This window comes from Lipotes vexillifer, unplaced genomic scaffold, assembly GCF_000442215.2.
Source record: "Lipotes vexillifer unplaced genomic scaffold, Lipotes_vexillifer_v1.1 scaffold474, whole genome shotgun sequence".
NCBI lineage: Eukaryota > Metazoa > Chordata > Mammalia > Artiodactyla > Lipotidae > Lipotes > Lipotes vexillifer.
In genome coordinates, this window is record NW_006772385.1 from 608,740 (window position 1) to 628,767 (window position 20,028).

At 42.6% G+C, this 20,028-nt stretch overlaps 1 protein-coding gene across 1 annotated transcript in view; it reads right to left on the reverse strand.

Annotated features, from left to right (window-relative positions):
- The window catches only part of RAPGEF5 (Rap guanine nucleotide exchange factor 5), a 172,589-nt gene that overhangs the window by 147,715 nt on the left and 4,846 nt on the right, over positions 1-20,028 (reverse strand). The window contains exon 3 of the mRNA XM_007447441.1: positions 9,110-9,176. Coding sequence (XP_007447503.1) covers positions 9,110-9,176 — 67 coding nt within the window. The remainder of the gene's footprint in view (positions 1-9,109; positions 9,177-20,028) is intronic.

Below are 20,028 nucleotides of genomic sequence, written 5' to 3' on the forward strand. Positions count from 1 at the left end.
CTCTGCTATCGAGGCTGAAATGTGACAGTGCATGAAAAGCATGAGCAGAATGCCTGCACAAGGTAAGAACTCAGCAAAAATCACCCATTCTTTGCCTTTTCCCCACATCTCACTTGGTCTTCTTAACAACAGGCTAATAAATTAACACCTGCGAGCAAGTTTACTCAATAATTTTCCCACATACAAGTTCACCTCTGGGACTTCCCTGGTGGCGCATTGATTAAGAATCCGCCTGCCAACGCAGGGGACACGGGTTCGATCCCTGGCCTGGTAAGATCCCACATGCCACAGAGCAGCTAAGCCTGTGCGCCACAACTACTGAGCCTGCGCTCTAGAGCCCTCAAGCCACAACTACTGAAGCCCATGCACCTAGAGCCCATTCTCCCCAACTACTGAGCCCACGCACCACAACTATTGAAGCCCACATGCTCTAGGGCCCGCGTGCCACAACTACAGAGCCTGTGTGCTGCAACAACTGAAGCCTGTGTGCCTAGAGCCCGTGCTCCGCAACAAGAGAAGACACTGCAATGAGAAGCCCGTGCACCGCAACAAAGAGTAGCCCCCGCTCACCACAACTAGAGAAAGCCTGCACGCGGCAACGAAGGCCCAGCGCAGGCCAAAAAAAAAAAGTTCATCTTTGTGTTGTTTACAATAGAAAAGATGGAAAATAACCACAATGTTCAAAAATCAGGGGATGATAAATCCATGGAATGGGGTACTATGAACCCCTACAAATGTTGTAGGAGGTACTGTTAACACTGAAAATATATTAAGTGAAAAGAACAGACCACAAAATAAAAGGGTCATTTTTTTTTTTTTTACACATTTTACAAAAAATATACACGCAAGAAAAATAACCTAGAAGGTAACAAACACTAAAGTGTTAATAATGAGCTATTTCTAAGTGATTTCGTTCTGGGCATCTTTTTTATTCTGGAATTTTAAAAAGTTATTAAGTCTTTATATTCAAGTTAATCCAAATGTCAGATAAATTTTTAAAATTTGCAAAATATAATCCACAGTAATGACAACTCACTACCAAATTTACCACCCTTTTTTTTTTTTTTTTTTTTTTTTTTTTTTTGTGGTACGTGGGCCTCTCACTGTTGTGGCCTCTCCCCTTGCGGAGCACAGGCTCCGGACACGCAGGCTCAGCGGCCATGGCTCACGGGCCCAGCCACTCCGTGGCATGTGGGATCTTCCCGGACCGGGGCACAAACCCGTGTCCCCTGCATCGGCAGGCGGACTCTCAACCACTGCGCCACCAGGGAAGCCCTTACCACCCTTTTGACACTTACAAATATAGGAATAGAATTCACCCAATTTCTACCCAGTATCCACATAAAATTTCCTTATATTCTGATTTTTACAACAACATAAAATAACAAACTAATTTAAAATCTATCTTATTCCATCACCACCAAAAACTCAAGTAGTTTTCACTTTTTTATATGCCTCCTGGTCCTGCTTCACATGTGGACATACTATTTAAAGCTATGCCATTGAGTTAAGTATGCAAAATTACATTTCATCTAAGCAGCAATAAGAAGTTCCATTTTAAACAAATGCACAAAGAAGAAACCCAACACGAAATATTCATGGATCATCTTTCAAAGCTCCTTCCACTTCCCTCAGATAGGGTTTCACAGGAACACTTCACAAACCCATAACTGCAAGTATACAATTTTTTTTGACTTTTTAATTTTTTAAACTGAATACAGTTGATTTACAGTGTTGTGTTAGTTTCAGGTATACAGCAAAGTGATTCACTTCATATATTATTTTTTCAGATTATTTTTCCCTTGTTTATATACAAATTGATAGCTAAATGATCTGTTTCTATTCCTTGTCAATTAAAAATGCTTATGTTTTCTATTTTTCTATGCGTATTGCAGGTAAAAATTATTATCTCCATCTTGGGAACAGATACCCAAAGACCATAATATACTGTATATGTACATACACACACACACACACACACACACACACACACTTCTTCCCCTATTAACAAGGGATTCATCAAGACATGTTTTATTCTTGAATGGGCTCTGCACTCTGACATCTTTCTGAACTAATGCTTTTAAATAAATACCCCTACACTGGGTTCATTGCAGTAGGCAAAAGACATGTACTGTGCTGTTCACCAAAACCAACCTGACAAGGCTACAGTTAAATTAGGTTACCACATGATCTGGGCGTGTGCAGATGGTTTCTTTGGAAGTAGAGGCAATAACTTAATAACTATTTTAAAAAGTGGTATGCAGGTACATCTGTATCTTTCAGTATTTAGGGATCTATGCCCAGGATGAAGAAAATCACTTTGATGTATGATAGACATAGAACATATTAAGCCTTTTTTATTGACAAAGGAGAGAAAAATGCCATTCAGCTATCTGTTCACATGTTGACAATCATGGGCTTTGTGGCATGTTACTGTGAGATCCTCCCTGAGGGAAACTGAAGGAGCTGTATTTAACCAGCTCTCCAAGTGGTCCTAGAGACTTAAAAATCCACGGCCAAAGGCACCTTGAACACTGTAACAGCTGATCAGGGTAGCTCTAAAGCACAATGAGGGAAAGGTACTAACAAGCCCCACGGCTTCTTATGAATACCAAGAACAAGGAATACTACACCAAGAATGTGCTACAAGTCCTCTGGGGCCTTCTTAATGCTCTTTGAAACCAGAGCTGTCTTCCAGGGCCTCACTTGACACTTTCTCAAAACTCAATCTACCCGGCCCTTCCCCAAATCACATAGTAGCTCTGAAGCCACTGGAAGGGCTGGAGCCAGGCTACAATTCCACATAAGAATTTTATGTTCCCTAAAGACAAGAAATACAAGATGTTCACAATCCTGTGGCAGCCAGACAGAAGGTTAGTCATTCGCTGGCAGAGTCACTTTTATTCTCTTAACAAACATGCCCACTCAAGTCTGTGATAGACTTAGAAAATGGAGATTAACTACACTGTTTCTCCATTCCTCAGAAAGGAAGAGGCAGATAGCCAGGAAAAACGGTGAGTGGAAATTAGTATTTCAGAATTTTAAAAAACCGCATTTCTAAATGTGGCAAAATTCATCACTGGACTGTGCTCATCAGGTACTCAATGCGACAGATTCTCCCCACCTTCCCTAAAATTATTTCTAGACCTAACCAACTTGACGTATAACCTCTTAAATAAGTCTCCAAAATTCTAACTCTTTAAAGATCCAGCAAAACTCAAATCCCATGCTATTTCTGCTTCCTGAACTGGTACCAATGTGAACGTTTCCAATCAAAAAAAGCTGTCACCGTTATCTTCAGATACTATTGTTCAACAAGGAATTTCTCCAACGTATCAACCCAACTTGTAGATTCATCAAGAAGAACAAACTAAAGGAATCCTAGCCACCTTATACGCTTCCTGACCCAGAAAGGGTGTAGACAGAGTCCTATGAAAGACACACCTTAAAGAAAATGGTGGAAGGTTCAGGTGAATGATTAAACATGGCAAAGGAGAGGAGTTTTAAATGACTGAAAGCAAAATATGAGAACAGGCACGTGAGAGGAATGAGATAGTTGACAAGACAGAGAATCCTGGAAAGTTGGGGTCTTTGAGTTTCCTAGTATCATGCTTTTGGTGATACAAGACAATTGGTTGTTCATTAAGACTCAGTTCCTTGGGCCTCCATGAAAAGTGTTTCCCAAGAGAATTCTATCTAAGGAAAAGATGACACGGGAGAAGAATCAGAGGCCCAGGGTAAGTGCAGGTCTTAGTTAATGAGAATAAAATCAGATCCTTTTTACCTGTAAAGCAGGATCCCACATAGGGAAAAAATGAGAAGATGACTTTTACTAGAAAGAATGCTAGGAAGCATGAGAGAACGAGTTCATGGTTGATGTGAAAACTGATGGAGTTATGCCCAACTTCTGGACACTGAGCGGGGAAAAACCTTTCTGCGAAGTTGACAACGTGCTGCAGTTATAACCACATCTTTTTTTTCTCCCCCCTAGAGAGGTGCAAAAAAAAAAAAAATCCATAGCAGATCTCCTTTTCTCTAACACTTTCACCAAAGGTTATATATCTTAGTATGGCTATTGGCTTCTTGGGGCTTCATCTGCTTCAAGATCTTCTAGAACTTACAGCAGTCACCCCATTTATAATTTGGGTTTGACTGCTCAATGGTATTTCTCAGAGGAGTGATAATATACCCCATGAGTAGAAATTTGAAAAATACCACTAAGAGCATCAAACACAGAGGTTCTACATTAAAGTTTGAGGAGCTGAAGAAAATGAGCAACAGGATAGAGCAGAAATGTACCAACAGAGAAATCTAAACTGCTGAAAATTATCATCTACATCAGCCTTGAGAAGGAATATGAGGGTGTAAGAGTGTCTAGTTAAATGGTTCCCGAGTATTAGATTCTGTTCTCATCCACACTGACCTCTCTTCCTAACTTCTGTATGCTTGATTTGTCATTTGAATTCATCTCTCAAGATACGGCCACAAACTCTTCACCACTACCACCGCCAGGTTCACGTTTATTGTAGACACTCAACACTGTTCTCTTCTACCATCCAAGTGATGGCTGACTTTGCTGGACCAAGTAGCACAGAGGACCACGCCACATGCCCTACCCCTGTCCTTTTATAAACGTCACTCATATAACCATGGCATCAAATAAGCATCTAATATGTAAAATTCACAACTGAGCCTAACTCACATCACCTTTGACCATGTGAATGAAACTCATGAATTTCACTCAGATGTTTGTGTTTTCTTATCTCTACAATTTCCATCAAGAAAATTTAGCCCGAAGTAACAGAAACAGCCCAAAATGGTTTGTTTGGGATGTTGATTTTAAGGAAGCATGAGCTATAAGTCCAGAATCAGTTTTTATCTCCTATTTAAGGATGTCCATGTTTCCACTTCCTGTCTTTAGATGATGCCCAAGTACTTCTCAGTTCTTTAAAATGCCTCAAAGTTTAGCTTATTTCATAAATTTACATCCTAAGAACTATGACTTTGAAAGCAATGTTTCATTCACTATAAATTCTTCCCTATGTCTAGTCTATCCTGGATTGTAAAACAAGTATATAAAATCTATGCCATCAATTCTGAACATTCCTTTTGGCATATACACTGGGAGAATTCATGTTTAAAAATAAAATAAAATAATGCTCAGAACTGCAAGGACAGGAACTGGGAGACTATGCCATCCAAGGGCCCTTCTTGCTCTGCCAGCTTCATCAGACTAACAGAGACTCATAGGAAATGAAGAAGAGAAGATTTTCAAGGTCACAAAATGTGTAAGGTCAGAAGATATTAAAAAGGAAGCTAAGACGTTAAGGCAGAAACCACATGTACCGCAGGGAAAGCCAGACGATTTTCAGATAATACTGCCCAGAGTGTTTCTGTAGACTGTACATAATGGAAGGAGTCTATTATAGCCCATGTCCTTTTTCCTTAAGCTGAAAACTTCTTACAAAATTTTCTTCTTTAGGTTTTCAGATGTCAGGTGCTTGACTGAATTATCAAGATGTTTTTATTTCTATACACATTGTCTTCCTATGTTCCATTAATATGAAAACTCACTAGTGTTTTCTTCCAGGGTAGAATTTTGGGTATTATTTTTTTAGATGACAGGACCTTTCTCTTGATTAACCTGAGACTAAGAAATAAACTATTTTAAAATGAGGATTTTCTTTTTCTAAAGATAGCAACATGCAGGGCTTCCCTAGTGGCGCAGTGGTTGAGGGTCCGCCCGCCTGCCGATGCAGGGGACACGGGTTCGTGACCCGGTCCGGGAGGATCCCACATGCCGCGGAGTGGCTGGGCCCGTGAGCCATGGCTGCCGAGCCTGCGTGTCCGGAGCCTGTGCTCCGCAACAGGAGAGGTCACAGCAGTGAGAGGCCCACGTACCACACAAAAAAAGAAGACAGCATCATACAAAACCCTGAAGTCTGAGTAAAAAGAGGTGAATATACAGGGCAGTACAGTAAACTCTATTGCGGGAAACTGCTGCCCCCTTTCCAGTGCCCCCTAATTACACAAACCTTTTTTTTTTTTTTTTTTTTTTTTTTTTTTTCCTTGCGTTATGCGGGCCTCTCACTGTTGTGGCCTCTCCCATTTGCGGAGCACAGGCTCCGGACGCGCAGGCTCAGCGGCCATGGCTCACGGGCCCAGCCGCTCCGCGGCATGTGGGATCTTCCCGAAACGGGGCACGAACCCGCGTCTCCTGCATCGGCAGGCGGACTCTCAAGCACTGCGCCACCAGGGAAGCCCACACAAACCTTTTGAAGAGCACTTTAACAAGTCTGCATTACAGACGTCACTTTTGCTTTCCTTTAATGCATTTAAGGGTCACGCTAGATGGCAACCGTTACTTGACTGATGTATGCAAACATCTCCCTTCCTACATGGTGTTAACAGCTAGGTAACAGAGTTTTCATACCAAAGCCAACAGGAATAACTACATTATGAAGAGGTGAAGCACAACAGTCCCTTCAAAAATGCTTATACAATGAACAGAGGAATTTCAGAACTTAGATATTGTCTAGTCCAGCACCCAATCTGGCCGAGGTCATAGTGTTGGAAGAACTAAGAATCAAGGTCCACGTTCTCAGTTCAAAGACAGTTTCACTATTCCAGGCCGATCAGCCATCAATTGAGATGTGAATTTTTCTCCTCTACCCTTTATTCTCATTCCCACTCTAGCACCTTACCTCAGTTTACTCAGTCTTCTAGCTTGGAGATTTTTTCTAGCAAGATTACCTCAACCAAATACATAGCCAACAGTTTGCTGTCCACCCTCATTTTTGCAGGCTTTCTTGAATTTAACTTTCATGGTATAAACCATTCAGTATTTCCACCTCTCACTGCCCTCTCATCTCCCTACTGCCCTCTTACCATGGGTTCTGCCCAAGACTCCATCTTCCACTACGCTCCTCAGTCGACAACCTGGACTGGTTCCCATAACTCTAGCCCTGACCTTTCTGAGTTCCAGATTCGCGTCTCCAGGTGTTTCCCGAACATTTTTACATCCTTATGTCCTCAAACTCAGTGTGTGCAAAATTACGTCATCTCTCCTTCCATGCATTTTACTCAGTTTCCTAAGAGTATCCTCACTTTTCCATTCAAGTTCAGAACTTCGGTTATCTGACTCCTCCTCTACCTGTACCTGTCCTACTGATTTTTGTTTTGTTTTGTTTTGTTTTGTTTTTGCGGTACGTGGGCCTCTCACTGTTGTGGCCTCTCCCATTGCAGAGCACAGGCTCCGGACGCACAGGCCCCGCGGCATGTGGGATATTCCCGGACCGGGGCACGAACCCGTGTTCCCTGCATCGGCAGGTGGACTCTCAACCACTGCGCCACCAGGGAAGCCCTGTCCTACTGATTTTTAAAAACTTCTTTATGCTCCTTTTTGAACTCATTTTTCTTTTGGTTCCTCCAAAAACCTCCAGAAACTATAATAGGTTTTCATCAGCCTCTCAACCAGTCTCCCCATCTCCAACTCATCTTCTTGTTTCTTAAATGTCTGCTTCATCATGTTAATCTGTTGTTAAAAAAGTCTTTCACTTTTCTCTATTAGGTGCTTCCTCTGTAACCAGATGGGTCTACTATTTTCCCACTGTATTTTCCCATTCCTCTGCCTGCACACAATAAATCCTACAGCTAGAGTACACATCCTTTGTCACCTGTTCACATCCTGATTGCCTTCAATGATGGTTCAAGCCCCGTCTCTTCAATGAAGCTCTCTGCTACGGTTCTTGGACTTACTATCTATACACCATGATTTTTGATGCTCAATTGCCAGCTGTTTTATAGGTTAACTTTTTAATGTGCCTGTCTTCCTGGTATAGCTGTAGGAACCACATCTTACCTGTCTGCTGCTTCTGAAACTTACTTACTAACTGTATTATGTTATCAAAAAATGAGGTGTAGTAGTTAAGAGAACATGATTAGGAAGCAGAAAATTCTAAGTTTAGATCCTGGCTTTGTTCCTTTCTAGATGGGTGACTTTGGGCAAGTTACTTAACCTCTAGAAGCTTTCATGTCTGTAAAACAGAGATAACGCCACTTATTTCACAGGGCTGTTGTGAAGTGTAACGTGTGTGTGTGTGTGTGTGTGTGTGTGTACACACACACACACACACACACAATGTTTAACACAGTATTTGGTCTGTAGTGAGTGTTTTTTTTGTGAAACAGATGGCTGTTAACAATTTTGCACCTAATAGGCACTCCTCTTTGGTCAATATTTTAAACTGCAAAGGTCATGTTAAATATTTTTTCATAACACGCTGTCAAGATTTCATTTCATGTGACGTTTTATACCACTGAGCACTGTATTTAGCCAAAAGTTACTTTTCTAAGCTACATTCCAGAAGAGTAGGAAAGACAACTTTTAACTTTCAAGCTGTGCCCAGATGCCAAGACTCGGTGTACGAACTGTGTAAGATCAGTTTCATTCCACATATATAACCCAAGCCAGCATGACTTTCAGCAAGCACCGCTTAAAGAATGCAGTTAAAGAAGAACTCAAGAATCTTTGGTAAGGCTAGAAAAGTTTCCAGAAAGCCCAGCCAATGGATAAAGATTTTGTGAGATAGGATTGCTAGAGCCTGTCCAATGATTAGAGACCACGGCCAGCTTTTTCTAGGAAGAAGGGGATAAGCTTTCCTTCAACCAACAAGTCAATTACTGACTCTAATTAATGGCTTTAAAAGACATAATGAAAATGTTGCAATCTACTACATTTAAAAACTGAGGACTTGATCGTTTGTTGGTTGAGGTGATCTTTTCTTTCCTAATGAAACATAGTCTTTTCTCCTTTGTGCAGCAGGTCACAACTTTCCCTAGGTTAAGTCATACTGTATTAAAAAAAAAAAAAAAATCCTCCACTAAGGTTCCAGGAACTTTCCACCAAGAGCATCTATGGTCTTGCAGGAGAGGCTGCATCAGAGTAGAACAAGTTAATGCCACTGACTCCTTTTGCCTTGACGTGGGCCTCCCACAGGGATGAGCAGCCATAGGGCAAGTGTCTCTCTACACCACTACCCAGACCGCCGCCCTTCAAAGACCCCTCATTATTTCTGCACCCCTGGGCAGGGAAATCACATGGCCTTACCGCAGACGTTAGACGACAAAGAATTTCATCGCTGCTCTCTTCTGAGTCTTCAATTTTCTGATGAGATCTTTGAAAAACAAAGAATAAATTACTCTTCAGCTTTGGTTGTTCAAATTTATTCACCAAGTGATGGGGAATACATGGTAAATAATAGCATTATTGCTTAATACATTAGTGAAAGTGCCCATGCGAGTAACACGGTGACAATAATGCCATAGGAACACAGCTCTGTTGCAGCCCAACTGTTCCTTCGAAATCAATTAGCAAGAACATCTTTCCCATACATCAATTAAATCCTGAGGGCTGCGTACTGCTCTCCAAATGATACCACAGAATAATCCTGACACACCAGATTTACAAACACAGTCATGCACAGAGCACAAGTGGATGGCGAATATAACATAAGGTACTGACATTCCCACTCGGTCTAAATGAAATCCAGACTCCAAAAATATGAAACATGAATCTTCCACTACATCTGGGTTTCAGCCCAAACAGATTTATTATGAAATGGTCTATTATAAGCCTAATACTGTGATAGGAATTACGTTCAATACAATAGCAGAAGCACTTTGGTCTTTTTTACAAGACCACAGTCCAGTTGAGAAGAAAATTATGCGTGTGTTAAATAACTAAGGAGACATACAACATAATACACAGTATAAGATCAGTGTGTTTAGAAAAATCATCTTTCTAATGTAATTCATGAAAAATTTTCACCGCACGAATGTACATGCTAACATAAAAAATTATCTACTTCAGACAAGTCTTATAAAATTACATTTTTTTTCCTGACTTGGTCAAAGGAAAAAAAACATTGACTAATGCCAAGTGAATATATGTAATTGTCTCCCAGATCTATTTCCACAAGCAATTCCTTTCAACACCTGTGGACTGGGGGGGATTGGTGGTAATTGCCTTGCAGAGCGGCGGTATGGCACTGGCAGTCCAGTGATTGATTTCAGTCTCGGGAACTGCAGTGGACCAGCTGGAGCGCGAGCCTCGCGGGGCAGGGGGGCTTCTTCTGGCTCCTAAGACAGCTAGGAAGATGCTCTTTAAGAAAAGCAAAGCCAGTCGAATCAATTCTGGCACTGGCTCCCTGTTTCTGTAAATGTTATTAAACCCTTTCAAAAGAAAAAAAAATCCCGCCCTTCAAGTCAGAGCAATGAATTACAAACTACCGCCTTTACAAGAATTGCATGTTCTGGATATGAAACAGTGGGCATGTTATCAAACAATTTCATTCCTAGCGCAGCAAAGCATCTGAAACATGAACCTTGATAATGAACATTTCAAACAATGAGCATTATTATTAAAATGATCTATTCACAAGGTTTCCACACACACGAAGTTACACTGAGAAGAGATTTGCAACCCTTTATAACATAGGCCACCAAACTAGGTTTATAAGGTTATGCTGAGGTGACAAACAGATCTGGGAAGAAATTAGGAGCCAAGAGCATTAGGCACAAGAGCACCAAACAAGGGCTTCAACGTCCCGTCTGTGTCTGTGTTGAAGCGCACGCTGGTCGTGCCCACTCATGCCTCTCAGCCCCCAGCAGCACCTGAAGGATGAGTTAACGTGCATGATGTATTTTGCATTAGCACAGATTCTGTCATGAATGTGTTTTCAACAAACTGCTGAAAGGAACTCAAAACTCCAAGGGAAGTTCTTGTGTATGTCACTGATCGTGGCTATTTGATGAGTAATGGCCAAGCTGTTGCTAGCTCGGTGACAAATAATTTGTCTCTGTTCAAGCAAAACTATCTTTCATCACGCTTCCAGCACAAAACATGCTTTGGCAGAAACGTTTCTAAAGGAAATACATGTAAGACAGACAGAGTGATGCTCTCCCGAGAGCTGTCCCACAGCCCGTGTCCCATTTTTATCCCTTCAATCACCATAATTTATACCCAGAACTCCCGAGTCCTTCTCTAGCCCCTGAATCTTCCCTGAGCTCACCCTGTGTTTCCATCTAACTTCAGTGTGGCTCTAAGTGGCCATTCCAGAACGTCTTCACCCACATGGGAATCTCACAGGCTCCTCAAACTCGACATAACTTCCACTGACATCCTCTTGCCTCCTGCCCTCACCGGTTCTGCCAGCGCCTGTCACCACTCAGCTTTATGTCACCCTGCGGCCCTTCCCCGCTTTCCAGTCACCAGATCCTCCTCTGCTCTGCTCTCCTACTTTCCTCCCCATGAGCCGTGCTGACAGGCCCTCACCTCCACAACTTATTTTAACCACCTTCTAACCAACCCTTCTTTGCCTCTCCCCCGGTACCCCATCTCCTAGAGATGCCGGGATTCTCCTTCTAAAACCCAGATCTGGTCCTGCTTTTCTCCAGACTCACACCTTCAGGGATTCTCCCACTGCCTGCTCAAGAATTCAGAAAGACTCTTCCTTTCCGCTAGGGAGTCCCAGGTTTGCCCCGCACCAGCAGGTACCTGCATGGCACCTGGCATAGAGAAGGGACGTGGGAGCAGGACTGAGGGGGACAGGCAAGCAGGGGGAGAGCTTGAAAAGGGGGAAGGAAGAGAGAAGGGTGATGCTCCCCGACTCCCCTTCCTGCCTCACCACTGTGGCCCCTCCCCGGCTTAATGCCCAAAGGCCCAGAAGTACCAGACTCTCTTTCCCCAGTAAATGTAGTTTTACAAAATGAGATAAATTCTGATTATTCTATGATACAAATACACATCAGTGCAACTCAGTGAAGACAAAGTCCTCACCTGTCAGATCAAAACAGGTAACGAAACAGGTGGGGCAAGGGAGAAGAAAGGAAAGAATCAGCTGTAACACGCAGTACACCATTTTACATAAGTGACTCGAGCATCCGTGGATTTTGGTATCCATGGGGGTCCTGGAACCAATCCCCCACGGATACCAAGGGGGGACTGTACTTGCATATTTGCACCACTGTTACCAAAGGGGGCTGTGCTGCTCAGTGAACAAGAGACGAAGAGAGACTCTGGTTAGAGAAGGGGACAGAGAAACCCTGGCTGGACTCAGCCGCCAATGGCAGTGACAAGTTGACATAAGGAGAAGAAAAAAGGAAGTGGTCCCAGGAAGGAAGACCCATCCTTGAGGGTTTGTGCCAGCAGGAAGCCCTGGCACAACGGGGGTCCCCTTTGTGAATTCTCACGGCTGCCTCTCAAGGTCTCTGCTTGCCAACAGCCCAAGCCTGACCCCGTAACCCTCCAAGGCAAGTGCCGGATCCTAGTACTGTGAATCCTAGTGTGTCGAATCCTAATGCCTAGTCTTTGTAAGTGCACGAGGTCTGCAATACCTAAGGGTGCCGTTGTGAGGACACAGGAATGGCAAAAGCCCTCTGCCTTGTCCCTCTAACCATCAAACAGGACACATTATCATTCTACTCAACCCCCACCAAAACCAAAACCAACCCCTGCCCTCCCTAAAGGCTTCCCCCGCTTAACTAAAGGCAACTCCATCCTTCCAGCTGGAAGTAATCCTTGAGCCCAACAGCCCGCCCCCCGCCTTACAGTCTACGCTGTGTCCATCCCCAAATCCTATCAGCTCTGCCTTCAAGGGATATCTCCCTTTTTACCATTTCTCACCACCTCTACTCCAACTGCTGTTGCTCCAGCCACAGGATCTCTCACCTCGACCCAGGAGCTAGAGTGGTCTTGTTCACATGTAAGTTAGATCATGTCCCCCCCTCTGCTCAAAATCCTCAACTGACTCCCTGTCTTTCTCAGTATAAAGCCAAAGCCTCTACAGGGGCTGACATCTCTCACTTCTCTACTCCATTCCAGTCACTCTTGCTTTGCCTTAATGCTTCTGTCTTGGGCCTTGCCCTGAAGGCCCCCTTATCCTAGAACACTTCCCTCACATTGCACACTGCTTCTTCCCTCACATCGTTCAAGTCTCTGTCAACCTCTTGAAGAGGCCTTTCCGGACCCGTATCTCTATCACTCATTTCCTACTTTATTTATCTGCATAAACTTTTCCACCATTAACTAACATAAATCTGTTTGTTTACGAAATTGCCTGTCCTCTCCCCTCCTAGACTATAGGCTCCATGGGAGGAGAGATTTCTGTCCGTTTTGTTCCTGGGTCCATCCCCAACACTTAGAACACAACACAGTCCATAGGAAGCATTCAATAAATCTTCATTGAATAAATTATCTGAGGACCTTAAACTTCAGGGAATGCTCTGCTATCAGCCACCATCCCCGGACGACCACAGCACAAGACATTAGCTTCTCTGCAGTCAGTTCAACTGAAGGACCCTGCTTATACTCGAGCTATTTCCCTCAGCTCTTCCATCATCCCCCCAGCTCCCTGCAGCAGTCCCTCCTCTCAGTGACCTCCTTGTCGCTAAAATCCAACATGAATGACTTTCTTATATCAAACTCTAAAGAGCTGGTAACTTTGAAAATATCTTAAATAAAATAACAGCAACCAATGGTCACCCTCACTTCCTCATCTTCCCCTAAGAAATAATTAGTACAGTCTTAGCGCACTAATTCCAACCTGGCCAACTGTTTGACAGTCATTTACACAATTCATACCGCATCAGAAAAGAAGCAGGAAATTCCCCACCGCAAAAGGTCTCCCAACACAAACTCTCAGCTCTGAGAGGGCTAAACAGTCACGTAGGGTTGATTTCCAAAAAAAAGCCTTAGGAATTGGCACACAAGAGCCATTATCTGGGCGGCAGAATTCATTTTATACCAGTCAGGTCCAGGATAATTTCTAGAAACTTGGGTTTAGCTGGTATTCCTGCAGGGGTTCCCAAAATTCTCTTAGCAAAAATTCCTTCATGAGAATTATGTAATGAGTTTGAGATTATTCCAATGACGTTTTCAAAATAAAGCTTACCATAAATCTTCTACATGAGAGATAGAACCCACACTCCTTAGTCAGGTTTTGACCAAAATATTTGCGCCTCAAGATTCAAAAGCAACTAGTATCATCTTGTAATTGGAAAATCCTACTTCCTTTTCAACAGTGGAAGAGGTTTCCTGGGATTTCAGGATGGAAAGCTGGAAGCATTTCTTACAGAAATATTATCTAAATAATATCATTTTGCATTTGTATATTGATGTAACTTTAAAAATGCACAAGTTATATCTATCTACATCTACGTCTCAATATTGAATGGCATATTCACTGAGTTGCCAAGAGCTACCACTCCACACGTAACATGGTTCCTGCAGGAAAATGTGTTAAATGCATCCAACAGCCATAAAATAGACAAACATCTGGAGTCTAGTGGTTCAAGAGGTGTAGACCATGCATAACTGGCATGTGCTAAGCCAGGTGAGGTGTCACACATGACCTTCCAGGCACACGTGAGCCAGCACGATCCCAGGCCCAGGCATGTCGCACATGACAGAGGACACGAACAATCAATTTTCATGTAAGTTGCTATTACTGCCATCCCTGGGGCTGTCGTTTGTTTCTGCGTGTTTCCTACATACACCCTTACATCAACCTTCGCCTTAAACAGAGAATATTCTAGACTGAGACTTCATGAAGGTGGGGTGCACGCGTGTCTCCAAATCAGGAAGAGGATGTCCCTGGGGAATTTGGGGCAGGCCTGTCCACCACCTCCCACCCTGAGCCAGGCTGACACTGCCCTGCCCCGCCCTGCTTGGTCTGGAGGGACCTGAGGAAAACACAATTTTTAGCGTGAACCTCAGACTATCCCTGCTAAAGGCTGGTGAACTTCTAGGGCATGGAATAAACCAGTACCAAGACAAACTCTACAGGAATCTTTCAAACATGATCCCATGACAAACAGGAGACGCACAGCACACATATATACGAAAAAAAAAAGCACATAATACTTAGTAGGCTTAGCAAAATCCATCTTTAAGATACTCTGCCAACACAAGTGAGAGTCGCTTAGCCTGATGTGTGATTCAGGGGCATCTTGGGAGAAGTAATATCCAAGGTGAGGTTCTGATGGAAAAGGAGTGGCCCTGGAACTCAGCAGGACGAGCAGCACAGGGAAGTGGGGAACGGCAAGAGATAAAGCCGAGGACAGAACAGTCAGGGCCTGTCTATTGCTGCTATAGAGTTTTGGTTTTATGCTGAAGGCCATGAACTTTGGCTGTAAAGTGAACACGACGGAAGGAGAAGTACCTAGAAGAAGATGTAACATCAAAGGTGGGTTTGCTTTCATCCTCTTAAGATCGAGAGAACCATTTGTTTGAGAAAGGAGAACAGCCAACAGAGAGTGAGGAACTGAGAAAGCAGGCATGGGAAGTGTCCAAGGAGGGGTAGGACCCATCATAGCCCAGGCAGAAGGACGAGTCTGGAGCAGAAGGAGGGACTCTTCCTCCACCATGCTGGGAGGAAATGATGATAAGTCAGCTGACAATGCCAGGATCCACGATCTCCTTGGACAACCCAGAGTCCATTCCACACTTGCTGAATGTCAGGCAAGGAAAAGTACTAGGGACTTTCTCTTTCAGAATTACTTCCTGGGCCAGATTTAAAGAAAAATTTTCCCTAAGAAATCATTGCCACAAAAGAGAATGTTCCTCAAGGGACCCAGAGTCAACCTCTACTGAAACCAACACCTACTGACCCCAAGGGGATAAGAAGCTGTCATATCTGACACTCAAGTACTGTCCCACCTACATCTTCCCATAATATCTATAACCGGACAGATCTATTTTGCTTAACAAAGCAAATTCCTATTACGAAAAGAAAAAGTGGGATGGTCGAAGGAGAGCCGGATTTTTTTGAGATCACTGACATCACGAATACAAACACCTGTTCAACCTTCTCAAGAGAAGGTAATTTTTCATAGCATCAGGCTATCAGTTATGCTTACAGAGGAAATTTACCAAACAGTAGTAAATTGTGAATGTGACAGGTTTTATTAAGGTCCAGGGTATAGAGTGACACATTCATCTAAAACTGAATAAAGTTAGTTATTACTAGTATCTCTTTCACATTTTATACCGAAGATTTGAGAACTAATGCTTCATATTTAATTAAACAGCTACATTTCGAACGCTGGCACAAGCATGCCCAAAAGTTCAACTGTTGTTAAAATTCCTGTACTGTTCTTAAATTGATGTACTCTCATAAAGATAAGCTGTCTCTTCCCACACCTGGAATAAGTCTGGTCTGTAAACAATGGAAATTTTGAAGGACTCAGCGTTTCCTTCGGAGAGGGGGTGATGAGTAATAACAAAGACTAAGACAAGCTGGTTTCACAGCATTTTTTATACAAAACAATTTAAAGTGATAAATGGACATTTTCTTCACCTGATTCTAATACAAAACTTATGCCAAGTTCCATCATGAAAAGTTTTTTGAGAAATATTCAAAACATGTTTGTTTACTCATCCAGTCTTTCCTCCTCTCCAAGGTTCATAAAATGAGAACCTAATTAGGAAAAGTGAGGAATACAAAGGGCAGGTTTGGGACATAGGAATGACAAACTTGATCTCCCCAGTTAGAGGCTGTTAATCTAGCACCATTTCAGAAATTAAGGATGCCAGTGGATTTCTCAGGTTGCTTATACATGTCAGGTAGAAAAGGACAAGTTAGGCAGGATAAGGAGAATAAAGGGAGCAGAGGTGACAGGGTAGTTGGTGGTGGTACTATTATTGTATATAAGGTCCTAAGAGAAGGCAGGAACCTGAATTTTGGGAGTCATCACTGTGGAGCTGATATTAAATACATGACTGGGTGAGGGTACATCCAGAGTGTGAAGAGAAAAAGATGTCTGAAGACTGAGCTCCAGGACACTCCCTGTTTAGAGGTTAATGTTTCCAAACGTAGGTTTTATTATTATGCGTGTGTGGTGAGGCCAACAGATCAGGAGATGACTGCCACTGAATAGACAGGTCAATATGGGGAGAATTAACATCTCAGCAATACTGAATCTTCCAATCCATGAACATGGATAGATCCTCTACTTACTTCAATTTGATTTTTTAAATCAGGCTTATGAAGTGTCTGACATACAACTTTTGCCCATGTTCTTGGATTTATACCTAAGTATTTCATAATGCTTTTTGTGCCAGTACAGAGAAACACATTTTTTTATACTGACCTTGTAGCCTGTGATCTTGCTAAGCCCACTTATCAGGCCTAGTAGGTTTTTTGTAGATTCCTTGGGATTTTCTATGTATATAATTATGTCATCTGCAAAGAGAGATGGCTTTATTTTTTTTTTCCTTCTAATCTGCATACACTTTCTTTCTTTTTCTTGCCTTACTTGCACTGGCTAGTATCGAAAAGAAGTGATAAGAGGCAATGTATTAGCCTTGTTCCCAATCTTAGTGGAAAAACATTCAGTCTTTTGCTATTAAGTATGATGTAAGCTGTAAGTTTTATGGAAGGTTTTATCAGATTGAAGAAATTCCCTTATAGTCCTACTTTTCTGAGAATTTACATCATGAATGGATGTTGAGTTTTTTTCAAATGATTTTTCTGCATCTATGGAGTTTCTTGTATAGTTTTTCTTTTTTGGACTGAATCTGGTGAATTACATTGTCTGATTTTTAGGTGTTGAATCATCCTTGTATTTCTGGGATAAATATCATTTTATGATGTATTATCATTTTTATATATGGCCAGATCCAATTCAGTAATATTTGATAAGACTTTTGTGTTTACATTCATTTTCTTTTTCTGAACTTTGTCATATACAGCTGGCCTCATAAAAGGTCATATGGTCACATATGTTACAGGGCTAAGCACAGCACTTTACACAAACCTGATCGTCAGTAAATGCTGTTAAGTGAGTTACTCAGTAGAGACTAGATCCTTTTCCTTACCTGAAAATTAAGAGGAGCAAATTCAATTATCTAGGAAACCCCTTCCAGATATAAATGCTTATGAAGCTAAATTTACAGAATTTCAGAAGTGTCAGCCAAGTGGCAATAGGTACCATGCTCAATAAAATCTTTATGTTCTGAAAAAATTAATCTGGCTTCTTTACATAGTATTTTGAGACTCTGATTTAATTAACTTTCACGTTTCCTATCACTTAACCGAGTTTTCTGTAAGGCTAACTTTATAGAACAGTAGATTTCAACCTTGATATGCATTAGCCTCACATTGAGAACTTTACAAAAAGTACTGATAACCATGTCTCATCTCTCTACTCCAATCCTGATTCAGTAGATCTCAGGTTATACCTGTTTATTTTTTAAAGTATCATGGTTGAGAACCAGTGCCATGAAGATCGCTTCCAAGTTCACCTTCTGCCTTCAATTCATGTTGCTGCCTGCCACCAAGTACAGAGGCCTGCCCTTTTGGCAAGTTACACAAGCTGTCTTGCCTCAGTTTCCGCATCACAACTCCAAACTACTGCTGTGAGCATTAAATGAGTCATATGTAAAATGCTCAGACTAGTGCTTTGCATGTGGTAAGTACATGTGAGTGTTAACTATTACTGCTATTTTTTGTATTATCGTCACTGCCAGGGCAGCTTAGGCCAAGTGACCAAGCCATTTGTTCCCCATTTTTAAGTGGGGGATCCCTTCAACATAGAAGTAGATCACAGACCCATGAACTCTGTACCTGCTGAGCAATTTATATGACAAAAACATTACCGTGAATTCAAATAAGTTGTATTTTACTTATTTCGGCAGCATCTATATACAGTTAAGTCATTCTTTCTATTCAATACAAAGACAATGCTTAGCTTCCCTATAGATGTGCAGACCCCTGCAATCAATCTGAGCCTCGCCCCCCCCGCTGGTTGTGACCCACTGCTCCAGCCACATCAAGCTGCCTTGTACCCTCTCAACATGCCACCCATCTTCCTAACTTCCTGCCCTACACACTGTACCATCTACCTCAAGTGCCCTTCTGCTTCTCTACCTAGAGCATGGAGTCATGAATGTTAACAAATTCATCTTAATCCTCTGGGCTGAGCTTTTCCTAGAGTTGGTTAGTGAGGAATGGAAGGTGAGCCACACCATCCAAGTAAGTACTCTGCTCATTAACAGTAACAATGAACTGGTGTGAGGTTTTTGGTTTTTTGTGTTTTGTGTTTTGTGTGTGTGTGTGTGTGTGTGTGTGTGTGTGTGTGCGTGTGTGTGTTTAACACATAGGTTAGAGTCAGGGAAGGTCAGGATGGGATGCAATGAGAGGGAGCTGTTTCAGCAGAGGTCAGGCGACTGAATGGGGTGTCTGTGGAAGCCGCAGCCAGACCTCAGGAGCATCAGAATGTCAGCTGATGCTGACATTCCAGGAGGACACATCAGCTAGGACCACCGGGCACCGATCAAGCCGAGAGACACAGATCCAACCGACACTAGGCTCCACAGTAACAGCACACCCCAGCCACACTTCAGGGGTCACTAGGCAAGATCAGTGCGGATGGGAAAGGGCCAACCTGACAGGCAAGCCTGGTCTGCTAGGGTCAAGGGCCCACACCACTCACCATATCCCCAGGGGCTGTCTTGCTGAGGAGCAAGGAGAGGGCGCAGAGAGACTGAACCTTTTTACCAAAATATACTCAACAGCTAACAAGGAAACCTTTTAAATTTCCTTATTAGAGTCATTTTACTGAATTAGGCTAAAACTATGGGGCTTCTCTTTTCCTTCTTTCTGGCTGTCCAGCAGGACAGAAGCTCATGTGGACAACACAACGCTTAGAGAAAAATGAAGTTACCTTTTTCCTTCCCTGCCTGATTGCAGCATAAGTTAAATTTTAGCAATCTTCTATGACTCTTTTAACAGCAGCATAAGTGTTAACTGCCCTGTAATTGGTAGAATATAGTTTCATGTATCAAGGTTCACAGACTCTGTTATTCAGAGCACCACCACTCCCACCCCTGGGCAAGCTGGGAGGGCTGTAATACAGGCACTTGAATTAAAATAGCCAAGCTCCCGCACAGCCTAAATTCTCCAAGTCAGTGTTAGACACAAGCGGGTCTTACTCGTCCTGGAGGAATTATTAGGCTGCCTTTCCCTA